Below are 16,010 nucleotides of genomic sequence, written 5' to 3' on the forward strand. Positions count from 1 at the left end.
AGCCAGACACAGTAGCTTCAGGTTGCTACTGATTGAAAGTCAGAAAAATATATAATAATTTAGAAGATTATATAAAAGCAGGGATAGGTTGGACTCAGCTGTACAAGAATAGATGGATGGTACAAATAATAAGAAAATAAAACCTTAACATTCACAGTTAGAAATGAAGAAGTAAGAAGCAAATGACTAAGAAATCATTTGCTTTTGGCCCAAATATTATCTCTATCCTCAAAACCAGTTGCAAGACAACAGCACAGTGGGGATGGAGTGTCAAGTCAGATATAATGTTTGGAGCACTATATTAATCTACCTTATCACTTACATTTTAATGGCAATATAGGTATTTTTAAAAGACTTGAACTTTGCAAATGATAGCACAGAACTTATGATGAAATATAATTTTGAATATAAGAGACATTCCAACAGCCAATTCCATGTTTTGCTATGGGTTTTTTTAAGCCTTCTATATTAACTTGCTTTGCTAAAGGGTCATTATCTGTAACAGCACAATTAAAATGCACAAAATTTCTAAACTTCCACTGAATAGGTAATTTAAAAACAGTGATCTGGTGATAAAGATCATCTCCAGGAAGCCCTACAAGAGAAAAGCTCCTATGCAGACAGTACTGTTAGGGATCAATTCCATAAATTCCTGGCTTACCACGGGTAGGTAATGTCTGGTATCCACTGTCAGGGCTTATTAAAGCACTGGAAGGGTGGCTGAGGTCACCCCCTAACATTGCCAGCTCTGGCTCACTCATGTACGAACGCAGCTCCACCTATACAGAAAAACACTCATCAGCTCAAGTGAAATCACAGACAGCAAGTTTTAATAATCCTAAAACACATCCTAAAGCTTTGTTTCTGGGTTGCTACATCTCTCTCTGCCATTATTATTATATGGCATGGATCATTATTATTATGATGTCATTGTTATCTCTCTGCCATTCTATATCATGATTGCTTTATTAAAGGTCCATATATTTTACAGATAACAACAACATATTTTATTCTAGGTTCTCATGTCTTTGAGGTGCAGGGGTACAGGAGTGTGAGCGCTCACCCTGTAATCTCCATTTACATACTGGCCGAGCTCTCTGTCTCTCTTTCTCTCGTCCGACTGACGCTTCAGGCCCCGCACCGAGGTGTGCCTGATGACAGTGGCTTCTCTGGGCAGGGGTGGGACAGCTGGTGGCTGATCCTCAGGGCTGTACAGCTGAGGGAGAGGAGGTCTGGGCGGTGCTTCATCTTCCTGGGAACAGGAGAACGCAGGGATTTGGCAACGAGCATGAAAACAGTCTGGCTTAAACTGCACAATAAAGGCCAGTGCATTATGGGAAGCATTTGTGGCTGCTTCAGCGTGCTCTCCTCTGTCCACTACAGAAGCTTGAGGCTTTAAAGACCAAGCAAGACCCAAGAAATCAACCACAAAGCATTTCCAAGGAAAGCTCTGAATATTAACACATTCTAAACCAGTCTATGGCCACTGTACAATAGGCTCCACATGTATTGTGCTGCAAGTGCTCAGCTCCAACACAAACACTCATTGCTGTGCCTCCAGTGTGTGCACTGCCCACCCGCGACACTCCCACTGCTCCCGACAGAGGGGAAATGCAAACACTGCCGAAGGAACCTCACAAGAGCAGCACTTACAACCTTTGGCTTGAGCTTGACTGGTGACTGAAGAGGTGGCTCGATTTTTTTCAGCTGCTGTGCTTGGTGCTGTGTCCTGGTCTGGAAGTAGGGCTGCGGGTACAGCCTGACCTCCAGGGGGGATTTCAGCGGGCTGCGCGGAGGGCTCTGCGCGACCGACAGCTTGCTCTCCACAGCAGCAAGGGAAGCTGGTAGGGAAGGCACTGAAGACTGAGAAAGTGAAGGCACTGTTTTTCTCTCTAGGGCAGAAATAGAGAGAAACATGTCTTGATGAGGATCTAGTGAGTCCTTCAGGCCAAAAACGAAACCACATGGTTCGGTATCATCCCATAAAACTCCCGGTGGAGGGCAGTGGGAACAAAGGAAGGAAAAGCCTGGGAGTCATATGGAATCAGTCCATCAGCTGCATCTGGCCCCTTGCCACAGATTCCTGCAGATCTAGACCATCTCAGAACTATTTTATCTCTGTATGTGAAAGGTGAGTTTTGCAGGAGGCGTGAACACTCTCTCGCTACCCCAACACATCAGGTCCTGTCTTTGAAACGGAATAAAGCCACTGCAGCGCAGACCACACACACTCTGCCTTCCTCCCTTCCAGAGCTGATGCTGCTCTGCCCACCAAACACCTGCCTGAACAGGGAGGGGAAAGGCAACTGCAGCAAGAGCAGCTGGGCTGCAGGGGAAAAAACCCAATAAACCCAGAGAAAAACACAGAGAAAAGCTCCTGGATAGGATGCAGAACAGATACCACACTGGTAAGGGCCTGGCACCTGACAGGAACCTCTTCTGCAACTTGAAAAATGTAGCCCATTACTGTTATTGTTGTTCCCTTTTTTATGGCCTGTTAAATTTTAGAACCATTGGTATGTGAAAACAAACAAGAAAAAACCTGTCACCTCAGGCAAAGAAACACCAAGTTAATGCACTCAATCAACAGAGATTTCTGATACATCCAGTAGCAGAATTAACTGGATTTTCTGCAGCAGAACAAATTTCCAGATTATTTGCACAGACCCAAAGACTCAGCTGCATTGGTATATTGTTTATTTTTTGCATCATGTTCTCCTTACCTGGATTCTTTATAGAGTCTACTATGGTTTTGTAGTTTGCTTTGTTTGCACTCAAGCCAGCTGTAACATCTTCAATTCTCCACAAGTCTTTTTGTATTTGTGTTTTCTCCTGTTGTTTGTAGTAAAAGAAAAAAAAATCAATTATACCTCAGTTTTAATTTATTATGGGCCTTTCCTTCTTTTGATACCACCAAACTACAATTACAGAACTTACATGAAAACCTAGGAGTTTAGAAATTAGTTAAATAATTATTTTAAAATAAAAACTAATAAATACAAACCACCAACAAACATATCTTGTCCATAAATATACTAAAGCATTTTCTGACCCTTGGAAGACTTTCTATAGAAGACAGGGGAAAAGACAAATGTGTATTTTTCTACAATATTGTTCGGACTACAAAAACATAGTTCAATGTTCTACATAAAATGAGTTTCCAGAACCTTTTAATTTTAACTTTGTTCTTAAATCCTATACCTATCAAACTTAAGACTGCTAAAGCAACCTTAAAAAACATCTCAATACTTTTCGGGGAAATATTCAGTATTAAAAAAGCAAAAAAACAAACTCAGAAATGCTGACAATTTTAATTTCTGCTTATATTTGAGTTGTTAGGCCTATTGGCCAGGATGTATTACAAGTTAAAACAATATATTGCTGCTGCTCCAGGACTTGGTCTCATCTTGCATCCTATTTGCTTTATCAAGGCTTTTTTCCAGAAGGAAAGAAAGAAAGGGAAGCTTTGTCTACAGACTGTGCTGCATCACAGCCTGGCTCCTGAAGCCACCATTTCAGTCATTCCAATCATCTTAAATAGCTGCTGTCATCTAATTCATTAAAGCCTGGTAACACAGATTTCAAAAATTTGCATCAACGATTACCTTGGTGAAACCAATACCATTAAAGAAAGCGAAGGCAGTGAAACACTTAAGAATTGCTCACAATTGCTCACAAAAACTGCTCAAGAACTCCAGAAATTCATCACTTGCCATGAGCTGCAAAATAGTTACTAATTAATCCTATAAGGCTGAGGGTGGAAAAAAAACTTCAGTAAAAGCTGTTACACCTCATAGAGCTAAGGAAGGCATATAAATTGCTTTCCACTTTCTGTCTTAAATCAGGAAATATGTTCAGCCAGGTTACAGATCAGCAAACAGGGTGCCAAGAACACAAACATTTAAATGATGGAGAATGTTATTTGCCTGTAGTAAACTCACTCGATAGATAGGACATATTTTGAAAGATTGTCAGGACACAACCTATAAATTTGCACATTTCATTTCATTTTTCTGAGATTAATCATAGTACAAGGAACCAAATGATGGATTTACAATAATCAAGCCTCAGAACTGGTGAAAAAAGCACTGAAAATCCTGCTTCTGAAACCACTCAGAAAATGTTTGATCTTTTAATATTATTTCTTCCCATTACTTAAATATTGATGTGAAGAGAATATTTTAAATCTAAAATGGACCTGGGCCGAACGATGAGTAGATGAATTAATTTTTAAAATTATGAAAGCCAAGATTGCTGTTTACAGAGGGGTATAAATACACTTTATTGGCAAGCAGGAAAAGGTAACTTGGAGAGAAAATTTTATTTCTCTAACTTCTTTCAAACAGAAACATAATTTAGAATGACACAAAGCCAGAGGTGAAACACTTACCAACTAAGAAGTTATCACTGATAAAATAACCCATCTCAGTTAAATTCAGCATGCCCAGATCCTCCCCAACAATTCAGCAAAAGACAATTCTACATTCTAAAAAGCAAGATTCACTCTGACCAAGCTGCTTAAACATTTAGGTTTTAACCTCTTAATTAATGCTACATAGAAGCAACATCAGTGGTCTCCTACAGCAACTTGAGCCTGCAAATTTACTGAATTTTAATAATATTCCACGAAGACTGCATTTTTTTAAAATACAGCGTGTATTAATTTAGTGCTATTGGAAAATGCTAGATAAACAATCTTGAGTGTACATGCCCTTGGGCAGAGATCAAAAAATTCTAACTATTATGGGTACTTCAAGTGAGACTTCTTTGAAGACATATAGTTTTTTAGAATATTCAATACTTTCTGAAAAAATCAGTTCCCCTTAGAATCTCCAAAATAGGTATTCAGAAACAATTTTTTAAAACTTAGCCAAACATATCTGTGCATACTTATATGTATAGATGTATAAAAGTACACACACATATAACTGATAATGTCCTTATGGCTGTGTGTGTATTTATAATTAATCACTTATGTGATACGAGATGATAATCAAACTGAATTAACATTTTTTCTGTGCAAACCACACTCCCTTCCATATGTATTGGTGAATCCCATGCCACACATGCAGTATTTTAAGCTTGTTTAACACCTAACTGGAAATTTTATCTCAAAGTAGTCTAAAAAGGCGTATTTTGTTTAAAGGCGTAATTTGCCTTTGTTAAACTGAGTAATTTCATACAAGGACCATTTTATTCTGATATTCCCCCAGGATTTTTTCTTTAAAAGATACTCTACAGCTGAGCTCAATTACATATTCTGACTCCAGAAACTGAATCACTTCCCACACCCCAAAATGAAAAGTAGATGAAAATGTACTTTGATGATTGATGCAATCAAAAAAGGTTTTACAACTCTTGCTTTGATACTAACATTTATTCACTAATAGTGAAAATAAACAGGCTTCAAATTATATCTGATCAGATACGTAATGCAAACAAGCTACAAATTTAACTAGTGAGCTCTTTTGGTCCAGGATATTTGGAAAAGTAGACTAAGATTTGAGGAAAATGCATTATATTAACTGGGTTCCTTGTGTTCAGCTCACACAAAGGAAAAATTATCCAGTATTCCCTGAGAATAAAGTCATCAGCTGTAAGCAGGTATGTAGAAATAATCTGGTATTCCACATCCATTTCAGCAAAGAAAACAACTGAGCTTCAAACAAATCTTCTTTTTAAAATTTGAAACTGAATAATTGATTTAAAACTGAGATGCCTTTCAATTACTGATGGCTGTTAAACACTTATTCCACTTCACAAAACAATCTGCAGAGATAAATCTTCCATAAATAGAAGAACATGACAAAGAACAAGTAATGACAATAACAACCAGTGACTGATGCTCTTAAAAATGGATAAAGAAGCCAACAATGTCAGATCAAATAAATGGAAGGCTAAGAAGTCCTGCACAGTCTTATAAATTGAATAGGTTATCAATGTCAAGATGTCAGCATTTAATAAACACGTAATAAAATAATGACAAATTTGCATAGACAACTTATGAGAAACTATGGCAGTACTGCATGTGCTGCAAGACAATGCAGTGGTTTTCTCATTGCACACTCACATCCCACAGTGCCTGAACTCTGCAAACCAAATTACATGACAGCTGAACACACTGCAAAAATGGCAGAGAATATTTCTCTTATGAAATGGTAACTTGAAGTTCAGACTAAACCATCCTCCAAGTGTTTGCAGTGTCTGGAACCGGACTCACCTGAGATACCAATGAACTGCTCATCTGCTCCTGTAAGGCTTTTTTCAGCTGGCTCACATCCTTCTCTAATTTCAGATACTCATTCCAGGCATTTTCCATCTCCTGTTAACAGAAGGAATACTCTAATACAGTGCTAACTTCAAAACTACTTTCTCCATCCTCTAATTGAGCCCCAAAGAGTTTTGAAGTTACTGTTGTTCTATCACAAAAAGAAGTAAAGAATCCATTTCAGTCTACATTGTTGCTGAGACTTGATGATACACCTGAAAACCCTTCATAGCTTGCACGATCAAGTCAAGAGCCTGTAGTTAAAAACCTCTGGCCAGCTTCCTGACACAAAGCCAAACTGGCATGTAACAGAATCCCTGCACCAGTACAGCCCTTTTTCCAGTGACTTGCTGTTTATTCCCACAAATACATTTTACATGCTGACTGTGGAAGTCATACATTTTCTACAGACACAAACTGACTAGATACATTTAAATAATACTGTCATTTTAGTGATCAGACCTTACTACAGGGAAGGTGCTCATGCAATTTTAGAAACTGTCTTACAAAGAGCTAGCCTCATTCATAAAGAGGCAGTAATAATACAGTGAAAAAACATTAAATTACATTTGAATTTTACTAAGTTATAATATGAATGGTAAATTTTTACTGAAATATCAACATTTTCCCAACTCCTTTTACCATGAAAAACATCCTGGAATCACATTTATATTTTCAAAGGACTAGCTGAAAGATCTGCAATTTAAACCCACACTTAACACATAAATACATTGAAAAGTTTAGGGGTTTTTGTTTGGTTTGGGGGCATGACAGGCAGGCATTGAAAAGCAAAGCTGGAGAGATTGTTTAATTTTGTATGGTTTAGTATCCTGTACCCTAACCAAAGCTGTTCAGAACAGGTCTTAACTCCCCTATCCAATGACAAACACAGTTTTAGTCTAACTGGGATTTTAATTCTGTTTTTTCTTGAAGCAACCAAACACACGTACCGTTGAAACTTTGGATATTTCAGCCCGAATATGTATAAGGTCCTCTTGCAAAAGTCTCTGCTGGTAAGATATTTTTTCTGCATGTTGTGGTTGATCTTTGTACTGATCCATCTGCCTGTGCAAAACCTCCAAAACAGACTCCAGCTGATCCTAACAAAGAAGACAGCAGTAAGTCCACAACATTTACATGGAAATTTATGCACCCACTTGCAGGAATATGAAAGGTGTTTTCCATGCCCCAAGTCTTCCCTACAAACCAAGAGAGGTTAAGATTGGCCCCCTGTTTTGGAGATTCACATGAAAACAAAAACTGCAAGGGCCTTAATTACCTATTGTATCCTAAATTATCTGATATTTTCTATTAAATCTTCCTATTAAGCAGCCAAAACCGTTGAAAACACAAAGCAGTGGGAGGGGAATTCTTCTGTTTACCCTCAGTACAAAAGTGTAATTTACAGTTTCAGAAGAATTCCCTTAAGCAGTACAGAACTATGACAGCCCTACCACAGCCCAGCATGAGCTGTTTGTTTAAGGACACGTTCTCCTTCACTGCTGTGGGTGAAACAGGCATGTGAGGGTTTAAAATATTGTCTAAAACATGAAACAGGCCCAATTCATTTAGTCAGGAGTAAATAACACAGAATTAATTTTGCACAGTAGCTCTTCCACAGGATCTACCTGAACAGCACTTTCATTTCAGGATATATGCATTTTTTTTTTTATTATTATTATTTTTATAACCACCTCAGTTTATTGACAGCTATAGCTCACAGGAAGTGAAGCAGATGGGTTTAAAACATTCACTTTCAAAAACATGTTTTCTCAGAATGGGTAGTCAATCCTGAAATAAAACCCACTTCTTGTTATCATAGAAGTATATACACAATACAGTGCAATCATCATTCATTAATTCAAATTTTTGTTTACAATTTCATATTTTGTATTTTAGGATTAGATGAAAGCTTTTATTTTATTTTACTAAGCCCTGTTTAACCTACTTACTTTATTTTCCTTAAGGGCTCTTATTTTGTCCTCCAAGTCCTGCAGAATTCTGTCCTGCTCACAGAAAACACTCAGTTTCACCTGGAAATGAAATCATACACACACATATGGTTAGATTTTAAAAACCAAGCAGAAAAGTGTCCGCTTGTAATATTTCACCCCAAGATGCATAATAATGATCATGTAACTGTACAAAAGCAATAGACAAATCAGTGCAAGAGGTGCTGAAGTGGTGTTTGATACTTACATCAATATCACTTTCTGCAACTTTGACAGGTTTTGCACTTCTTTCTTTCAATGTGTCACGTCCTGTCACCTAAGAGGAACAGATTTTCAAAATGTAAGAAATTTGTAGCAAACTAAAACCTAATGATGCTTCTGCAGTGAAAAGAAAGCTTTTGTTAAATATTCACTTTTATTAAGAAAGAAAAAAAAAAGGATATACAAGTATTTTGAAATCTGGCTTTAGTTTTTGAGAAGTGTTAACAAAAGGGTTTACTAGTTACATTAAGCTATTTAGTAATTCTTCCAGCAGCTTGGATTCCTGTACAAAACAGCATAATCCCACCTGTCTCTGGTTACAAAAGTCCTTTTCCTGCAAGATCTAGTAGTTTTAGCAGTTCTACTCTAATAGCCTTCTTGAAGCCAAAGGAATGGAATCGTTCATTTAAATGCATGGTTGCAACAATAGCAGCATTCATGAATGACTAAAAATACAACTTTTGGCAAGTGTTTCATTCTACAAAGGACAGTATCTTCCTCAGCACGGGGTGGATTTTACTAAAGACAGACTGCTACAGAAATGCTATAGTGGAATTAAATGTAATTAATCTACTTTGACATGGCTGTCATGTACCAAATCTCTCATTCCATAAATCACTGGTTTCATATTCCATTTCTGGTGAGACTATCTTCTCACAAAACAGTTTTAGAACCAGTACCAAAACAATACTCAATTTTACTTCCAACCTTCACATCAACCTTAAAAATTAAGGCATGTCTGTGTCTGTAGAAATGTTTATTATTTCCACTGCCTACAGAGGACCCTCTTTGTGAATAGATGAGGTTAAGAAAAGAGCAATATAATAAAGTTCATAAATAACACATTTTTTAAAAGCCTTAAAATCTAATGATTTAATATCACCTCTTTGGAACACTTTTAAAGATTCATTAGAGCAAATACTGTCTTAGCACAGGACCAGTTGGCGATTAGTAGTATTCATATACAGCATATTCTTATTCATATACAGGCAAAAGTTTAAGAAGAAAAATTCACCTCAACATTGTCTTCAGTAATATAAGAGGAGAGATTTTGATACAAAAGCTGAATTTGTTGGCTGTTTTTAGTGAGGTAAGAGGGGTATAAAGAGGCAGTTTGCTTTTTTACCTACTGGCAATCTCTAGACTTGAAGGTACATATTTTACTTATTAACCTAAGAGTCATCTACAGGATCATGTTAGCTTTTTAAAAGCAATTAAATTTTACCCTAAGTGAGGTAAATCTCATCTTCTCTCCTCCAGTGGCAGACTCCGTTTAAAGACTTCTCATTTACTTTTGAGCGGTAAAATATTACTTCTGCATCACCAAAATCAATAGTATTTATTGCCTCTAGAAGCTTTCAATTTTTTGATTTTTTTTTCAACAATTACATGTTATATAGAAAAAGAAAGCATTATTCAAAATTATTAATGAAATTATTTAAATGCTAAATCATATAGATAATTGTAACAATTAATTAAATATAAACATAAAATACCAGCATATCAAAAGTAATAATTCTGCATATTTAATTACCTGCAAGCTAAGGCAATGCAAAAGCTTTTTTCAAAGCAACAGAATTAACATAAAAACACATCTACAGAATCTGGGGATACTTTCAATTACTTAATCAGAACTGTAAGGAATTTGTTAACTATCAAGCAGAGAACATGACAACATAATGAGGATTAAGCATGCTTTCACATTTTCCAAATTCCACACAGGAGTCACTACTTGACACATTCATTTCCAAAACATGATAAAATGAAACCAAACACTGAGGTCAGCCATAATTTCGCATACAGACTCCAAAAGAGAGGGGAAAAATAAAGAAGTAAAAATAAAATCTTACAGAAAGCACTACTGTGCACCAAAAGACACCTGTAAAAGCCAGAACACTGACTGCTACTTGAGAAAGCGATGGGATGAGCACATTTCAATGCAAGCAGTCTTACATGTATACTGGATAGTAACCCTTGTGCTGAGTTCTTTAGCACTTTGTATATCATGTTGATCAGAGGTCCATTATTTTCTATCTGTTTCAAACAAAAGTTTAGTCATAGCTTGTTGCAGATGGCAAGATTTAAACCCCCAAACCTCAGAACTCAAAACTCCACGAGCAGCAGTGATCACACACTCCCAGGTCACACCTAAGCACTCTGCAGTTAATTGCTCAACCACAATTCCACACTGAAAAGTTCTATTTCAAAACCTCTAAGAAAGATCTCCAGAAATAATGGATTTAGTAAAAAAAAAAAAAAAAAAAAAAAAAAAAAAAAAAAAAAAACCAAAGGTTTAACTCCAGTTCCAAAATGTTCAGTCCTAATTGAAATGTTTAACCAGGATGGGTCTAACTCAAAGCCCAGTGTAGTCAAAAGAGATACCTGAACTAATTGGCCTTCTATCTAAATTTCCAGTGTCTTAAATGCAAGATATTACATACATGACCTGGGAATTTGCTGTTACTAAAATCTGTATCCTTTGCTTCCTTTCATGCAGAGCACTGTTTTTCCCTTGTATCACAAATCGAAGCATTGCTACATTTAGTGGCAAAGCACAAATGTAACCAACACCGGGACACCTTCTCCAGTCTCACATGGGCTCTTTAATCTCTCAGCAGCCTGACCTGAAATTTTACATTTTTGGACCACGACTGAAAGAAGGTTATTAAGAAATGCCCATTTTGAAAATTTACATCACTCATTTGGAAATACATTTGACATTTTGAGTGTCACGATTTTCAGAAGGAAAACAGCTGGCATTGAAAGTTTCTTTGCACAGAAGTATCAGGTGCCCCCTTCTAATTTTTCTTTCTGGCTGCTTTTGTTAGGTGCTACAAGCAGTAGGAAGGCACAAAGAGCTCTAAGAGTCCAAATATCTCCTCGTGCTCCAGACTGCAACAAATTAATCTGGACAGAATCCACCAAAAAGTTAAGAACCACCCCCCTAGAATTTTGCTAAGCACATCACATTTTCAGAAGCTTGACTTGTGGTCACTTCAACTATGAAAATTTTTGTGTTTTATAATGGAAAAAGGACTGTGATTATTAATAATTTCTCACCTTGTAGGACTTATAAAATTGTAATTTGTCATAAAATTCATCTGATGGCTTGGGCTGCAATTACATCTGTCAAAGCCATGGACAAACCAAGGACAAGGCTTAAAATGAAATGTGTCCAACCAATTTTAAATTTGTATATTAATGACTCCAACAGTTTACATATTTGATCATTTAGACTACATATACACCACCTATACTATATGCTAAATACATATATGGTTGTATAGTAATATTTTCCATGTATATATTTGGTTATATATTCAGGAATTTAAACATCAGACAAGATTGAAATACACATCCTCATAGGTGCATTCAGCTCACAGGCAACACCCCATGGCATTAGTGAGCTCTGTACATGCAAACCAGACAGACAACAAGGTATCAAATTTCCTTTCACCTTCATTTTCAGGAAAACACCACGTGATTTATATATGGCAAGACATCCTACATCCCACAGAAAGTGGCAAACTGTTTTGCTAAGCAAAACAATTATATCTTTTTGCTGGGTTTTTTTTTTTTTTTCCCTTCAAAACCTGATATTAAGAATTCTAGATTTGCTTTCAAATTGCCAACCATCAAGTGTACCAGACACAGAAGTCATTTAGACAGATGATAGGACCCTCAGTATAATAGTGAATTCTTTTTCAAAAAGCAATACCTCCTAACATTACTTGATCAGATTCTCTCTATGGATGGATGGATGAATGGGTGCATTTGAAATCTTTCAGCTGAAATAACATGAAAACAATGAGAGTGCTAATTAATCACATTTTCACAACAACATATGGTACATTATACAAATAATGGAAAAGTCAGTCTAAGGTGATTTAAAGGGGAAAAGCTGGATTAAAGAACACGAGTTTTAACTTAGAGGTGTTGACTTCATACTGGTACTAATGCTACAGCAGAGAAACACTTTCAATCTGTTTTTTCTCTGATTTCCCTAAACCCACATATCATCCATCTCAGCACCAGGAACAAAAATTGTTCTTAAAGCAACCACATTTTCTGAGTTTTCACTTTAATTGTATAGTCACTACTAAAAACACACTCAATACTCTAAGCACAAACAAAAGACAGTTTCCATCTCAGTCTAGAAAGTTGCTTTAAAATCTGCAGGTACAAACACAATGCAAAAAAGACAACTGGGTTGAAAAAAAGATAAAAAATTAAGTAGACTCATCTAAAAATCTTACCTTTAAATCCAAATACTCCAGATCCTTTTTCAACTGGATGTAAGTGTCATCCGCCTTCAGGCAAGTACATAGGGAAAAAACAGTGCAATATATTTGAATGTTTGGAACCATTTCAGAATAGTTGGACTTGCTATATACAAGAAAACATGGAAGAGAGAACAAAATAACAGACTAGGAGCACATAAAAAAAGCACATTTGCTCCACCAGCATATTGCTACTTACAGCTAAAAAATGGGCAAAGTATTTCCCAAGAGTATTACTGCCTCATTACCGCCCTCCAAACACCTAGATTTTTGTTTCCACCTCTAATAGGATACAGAACTACCTGAAACAATCATCTTCAAAAGCTTTCAAGATGAATTTGCACTGACTAGCCCTTCACTGAAAAAGTTACAGTGGTGTGACTGAATGACAGACATCATATATCACTAGAATACTTTTGATCACAATTTACATGCATTTTAGGATATTAATTCCTTTATTCAGGGAAAGTATAAAATAAGTTTTGGGAATAAAATTCTGAAAAATATCTCATTCATATGATTAGACAATCCATTTTGTCTTTCAAGTAACAGCAGTAAAGTTGATCCTTATTTTTCATTGCCTCACCTGTGATTGCTATCAGCTTAATCTTATAGTTACACTCATCTAGCAACATCTTTATTACAGTCCCTTCAATGAAAACATGCACAGAAGTCATAACAAAGTTATTTCTCCTCTGTTGAGAGAGGATATTTGCAATACAAAATAAAGTTTAACTGTTGCAAATGTGCTACTTGTAGTTAGCCAAAATGCCCAAAACTTCCTAGAATTTTAGGAAATGCTATTTTGTCAGCATTTCATATCCTGGGTGCAATTAACTTCAGAATAAAAGAAAAACACAACTATACCTTTTCTCAAGTTTTGAGCCAATGAGAATGTGTAGTTAGAAAAAGAAAAGAAAAACCCTTTATGCCATAAAATCAATAGATCACACTTGTATTTCTTTAGAGGTGTTCACTTACAATTCTTGTCAGATCAGCTTGTAAGACTGGCTGAGGACTTGACTAGAAAGTCTGCCCATTTTAGGAGAAATCCCTGTTATTACCACCCATTTAGTGCAATTGTTCTGTAGGTGAGGTAATCAGGAAATGAAACTTCTTCAGTTCCAAAAAATCACTTTAGTTTTGGGCCAAAGCCTTCACCAATTCCAAGAAGAGTCACCAGATTTTATTCCCAGGTGGCTCCATTTTTGAGGCTCTAACAGGAACTGGAGAGCTCTCTGAGTACATCTCTGTTTGAGTTCACATTTACACGTTTCACAACACCAGTGCAATCAAGAGCACCGCAGATGGTCCAAGACGCTCCTGAGCTTTTATGAGCCAATGTTCACCTGCAGAACTGACACAGTTACAAGCTCATATGAATGAACAGACTGGCTGATGCATTTCAATTTGCAGGTGATGCAGCACGTGGCACAGGGAGCCAACCCCACCATGACAGCAGCACAAAGAAATGGTTTTGCTTTAGAATGAACTTATACATAATATTTCAACCCACATTTCTGAAGATGCAGCATTTTCAGAAATAGTATAAGTACACAGTATAAAAAGGAAGTAGACACTTTGAAACAGATGCACTGGCGACCTGTAACTTAAAAATGCTCATCTCTTATAGCAAATACAGTAAGCAAAGAAAAACCGCAAACGACCTGGGCACTGTAGAATACCAAAGAATGGGCAAGGAAGCACAGACTCAAGCATGCCACTAATGAAGCATTTGCAGAGTCACAAAATGTCACAGATGAGCCACGCAGCAGCTGACCTGATAGGTGGAATTAGTTGGCAAGTGCTGCAGTAACTGAGCGATTGTGTAATTTCTTATACTAGCCAACTTAGCCTGATGTCTCCTTAATCGAATGAGAAGCAATGTTAGCTCTTCAGGCTGCAGGTATTTAGACACATTGTAAAGAGGAAATTAGCAGTCTTCAGGGAGAGGAACTATAATTACATTTTTCACCTCAGTGCCCAGAAAGCAGTTACTTGACATGATTAAGCAATTATTTAATTAACTCTGCATTTGGTCAAACAAACATAATAAAACTTGAATCCTGTAATAACAGAAAGCTCACCCCTGCTCACGTTGCAGATAAAGGCAAAAATCCTATAGGCTTTACTGGGTTAAGATTAAGTTCTCACTCGAGTTATGTATGCTTTAACTGCTAAAGTTAAGATTAAAGACTATGGATTTCAAAACCTGGCTGCAGTAGTGGGAGGACAGATTGGAGCCATGCTCTGCACTTACCGACTTGCCGTGCAGGCTGGGCGCGCTCACCGTGTGTGTCATGTAGCCCATGGCAGGCATGGAGCGCCGGTCCAGGTGGGTGGAGCTCTGCAAGGATCCACAGCCACAAGGTAAGGGTTGTGCCAAGTGCCAGCTGTGGCAAATTCACCCTGCAGCTCTGCCACAGGTTTTCTATTTGAATTCGTGGCATGCTTAGAACAGGGTAACGCACACTGGCCAGCCCGATCCTTCGATGATTAAAAACTTATAAATGAACAAATACAAATTCAGCACCTGTGATGCTGGGCAGAGAAGTGGATTGTGGCAGCATGAGATGCTTCAGGAGAACATGCAATGCAGCTTTCAGAAAACCTTTACCAAGTTCATCAAGTTCCCCCCCCAACACAATGTCTCCCAGAAAAAGGTTTGGTTGGATGATGTCTTCCCACAGCAGGCTTGTACTGCACAAAGTAACAACTGTGAATGCTCTCTTTTAGCCAGGGAACATGAAGCTACTGACATGACTGACACCTTGTGGCAATGGCTTCCATCAATATCAAGGAGGTTTTTTTAATAATCATCTTTGATCTGCCCCTTTCTGCTTAGAATAAGAAACCCTACTGCACACTCATTCTGTCATCTTTCTCTTAAAGCCAAAGTTCTATGGGTTCTTAAAGACAAAATTAATGTCCCAGTTATTTTTATTCCCATCTCTGAATTTCACTGAATTTGCCTCATCTGCCTTGTTGGGCTTTTTTTTAAGTGCAACTGGATGGAATGTAATAAACCAGTACAGGGAGCGTGCAGTATCACAGATTAATGCAGACACATTTAAATGTAGAATGATGCATAGAAAAACATGAACATTTTTCTCTACAAACTTTCTCAGAAGTTCCACAGAGAAGTTTTCACGATGAGAAACCGTGTTTCCCAATACTGGTAAAGCCAAGATGCCATGAAAAGAGTTTAAAATTTCTGCAGTTCCATTGCACAGGAAAGGAAAAGACTGC

The 16,010-nt window shown here is 37.2% G+C and overlaps 1 protein-coding gene across 1 annotated transcript in view; it reads right to left on the reverse strand.

Annotated features, from left to right (window-relative positions):
* PLEKHA7 (pleckstrin homology domain containing A7) overlaps window positions 1-16,010 on the reverse strand; it is a 144,776-nt gene that overhangs the window by 13,679 nt on the left and 115,087 nt on the right. Inside the window, exons 11-21 of the mRNA XM_058806362.1 lie at window positions 15,022-15,108; window positions 12,738-12,791; window positions 10,435-10,515; window positions 8,468-8,536; window positions 8,221-8,301; window positions 7,219-7,368; window positions 6,221-6,322; window positions 2,724-2,832; window positions 1,654-1,892; window positions 1,064-1,252; window positions 662-779 (exon numbers count right to left, since the gene is read on the reverse strand). Of these exons, the coding sequence (XP_058662345.1) occupies window positions 662-779; window positions 1,064-1,252; window positions 1,654-1,892; window positions 2,724-2,832; window positions 6,221-6,322; window positions 7,219-7,368; window positions 8,221-8,301; window positions 8,468-8,536; window positions 10,435-10,515; window positions 12,738-12,791; window positions 15,022-15,108 (1,279 nt within the window). The remainder of the gene's footprint in view (window positions 1-661; window positions 780-1,063; window positions 1,253-1,653; window positions 1,893-2,723; window positions 2,833-6,220; window positions 6,323-7,218; window positions 7,369-8,220; window positions 8,302-8,467; window positions 8,537-10,434; window positions 10,516-12,737; window positions 12,792-15,021; window positions 15,109-16,010) is intronic.

Source organism: Ammospiza caudacuta, chromosome 6 (assembly GCF_027887145.1).
Source record: "Ammospiza caudacuta isolate bAmmCau1 chromosome 6, bAmmCau1.pri, whole genome shotgun sequence".
In the NCBI taxonomy this organism is placed as follows: domain Eukaryota; kingdom Metazoa; phylum Chordata; class Aves; order Passeriformes; family Passerellidae; genus Ammospiza; species Ammospiza caudacuta.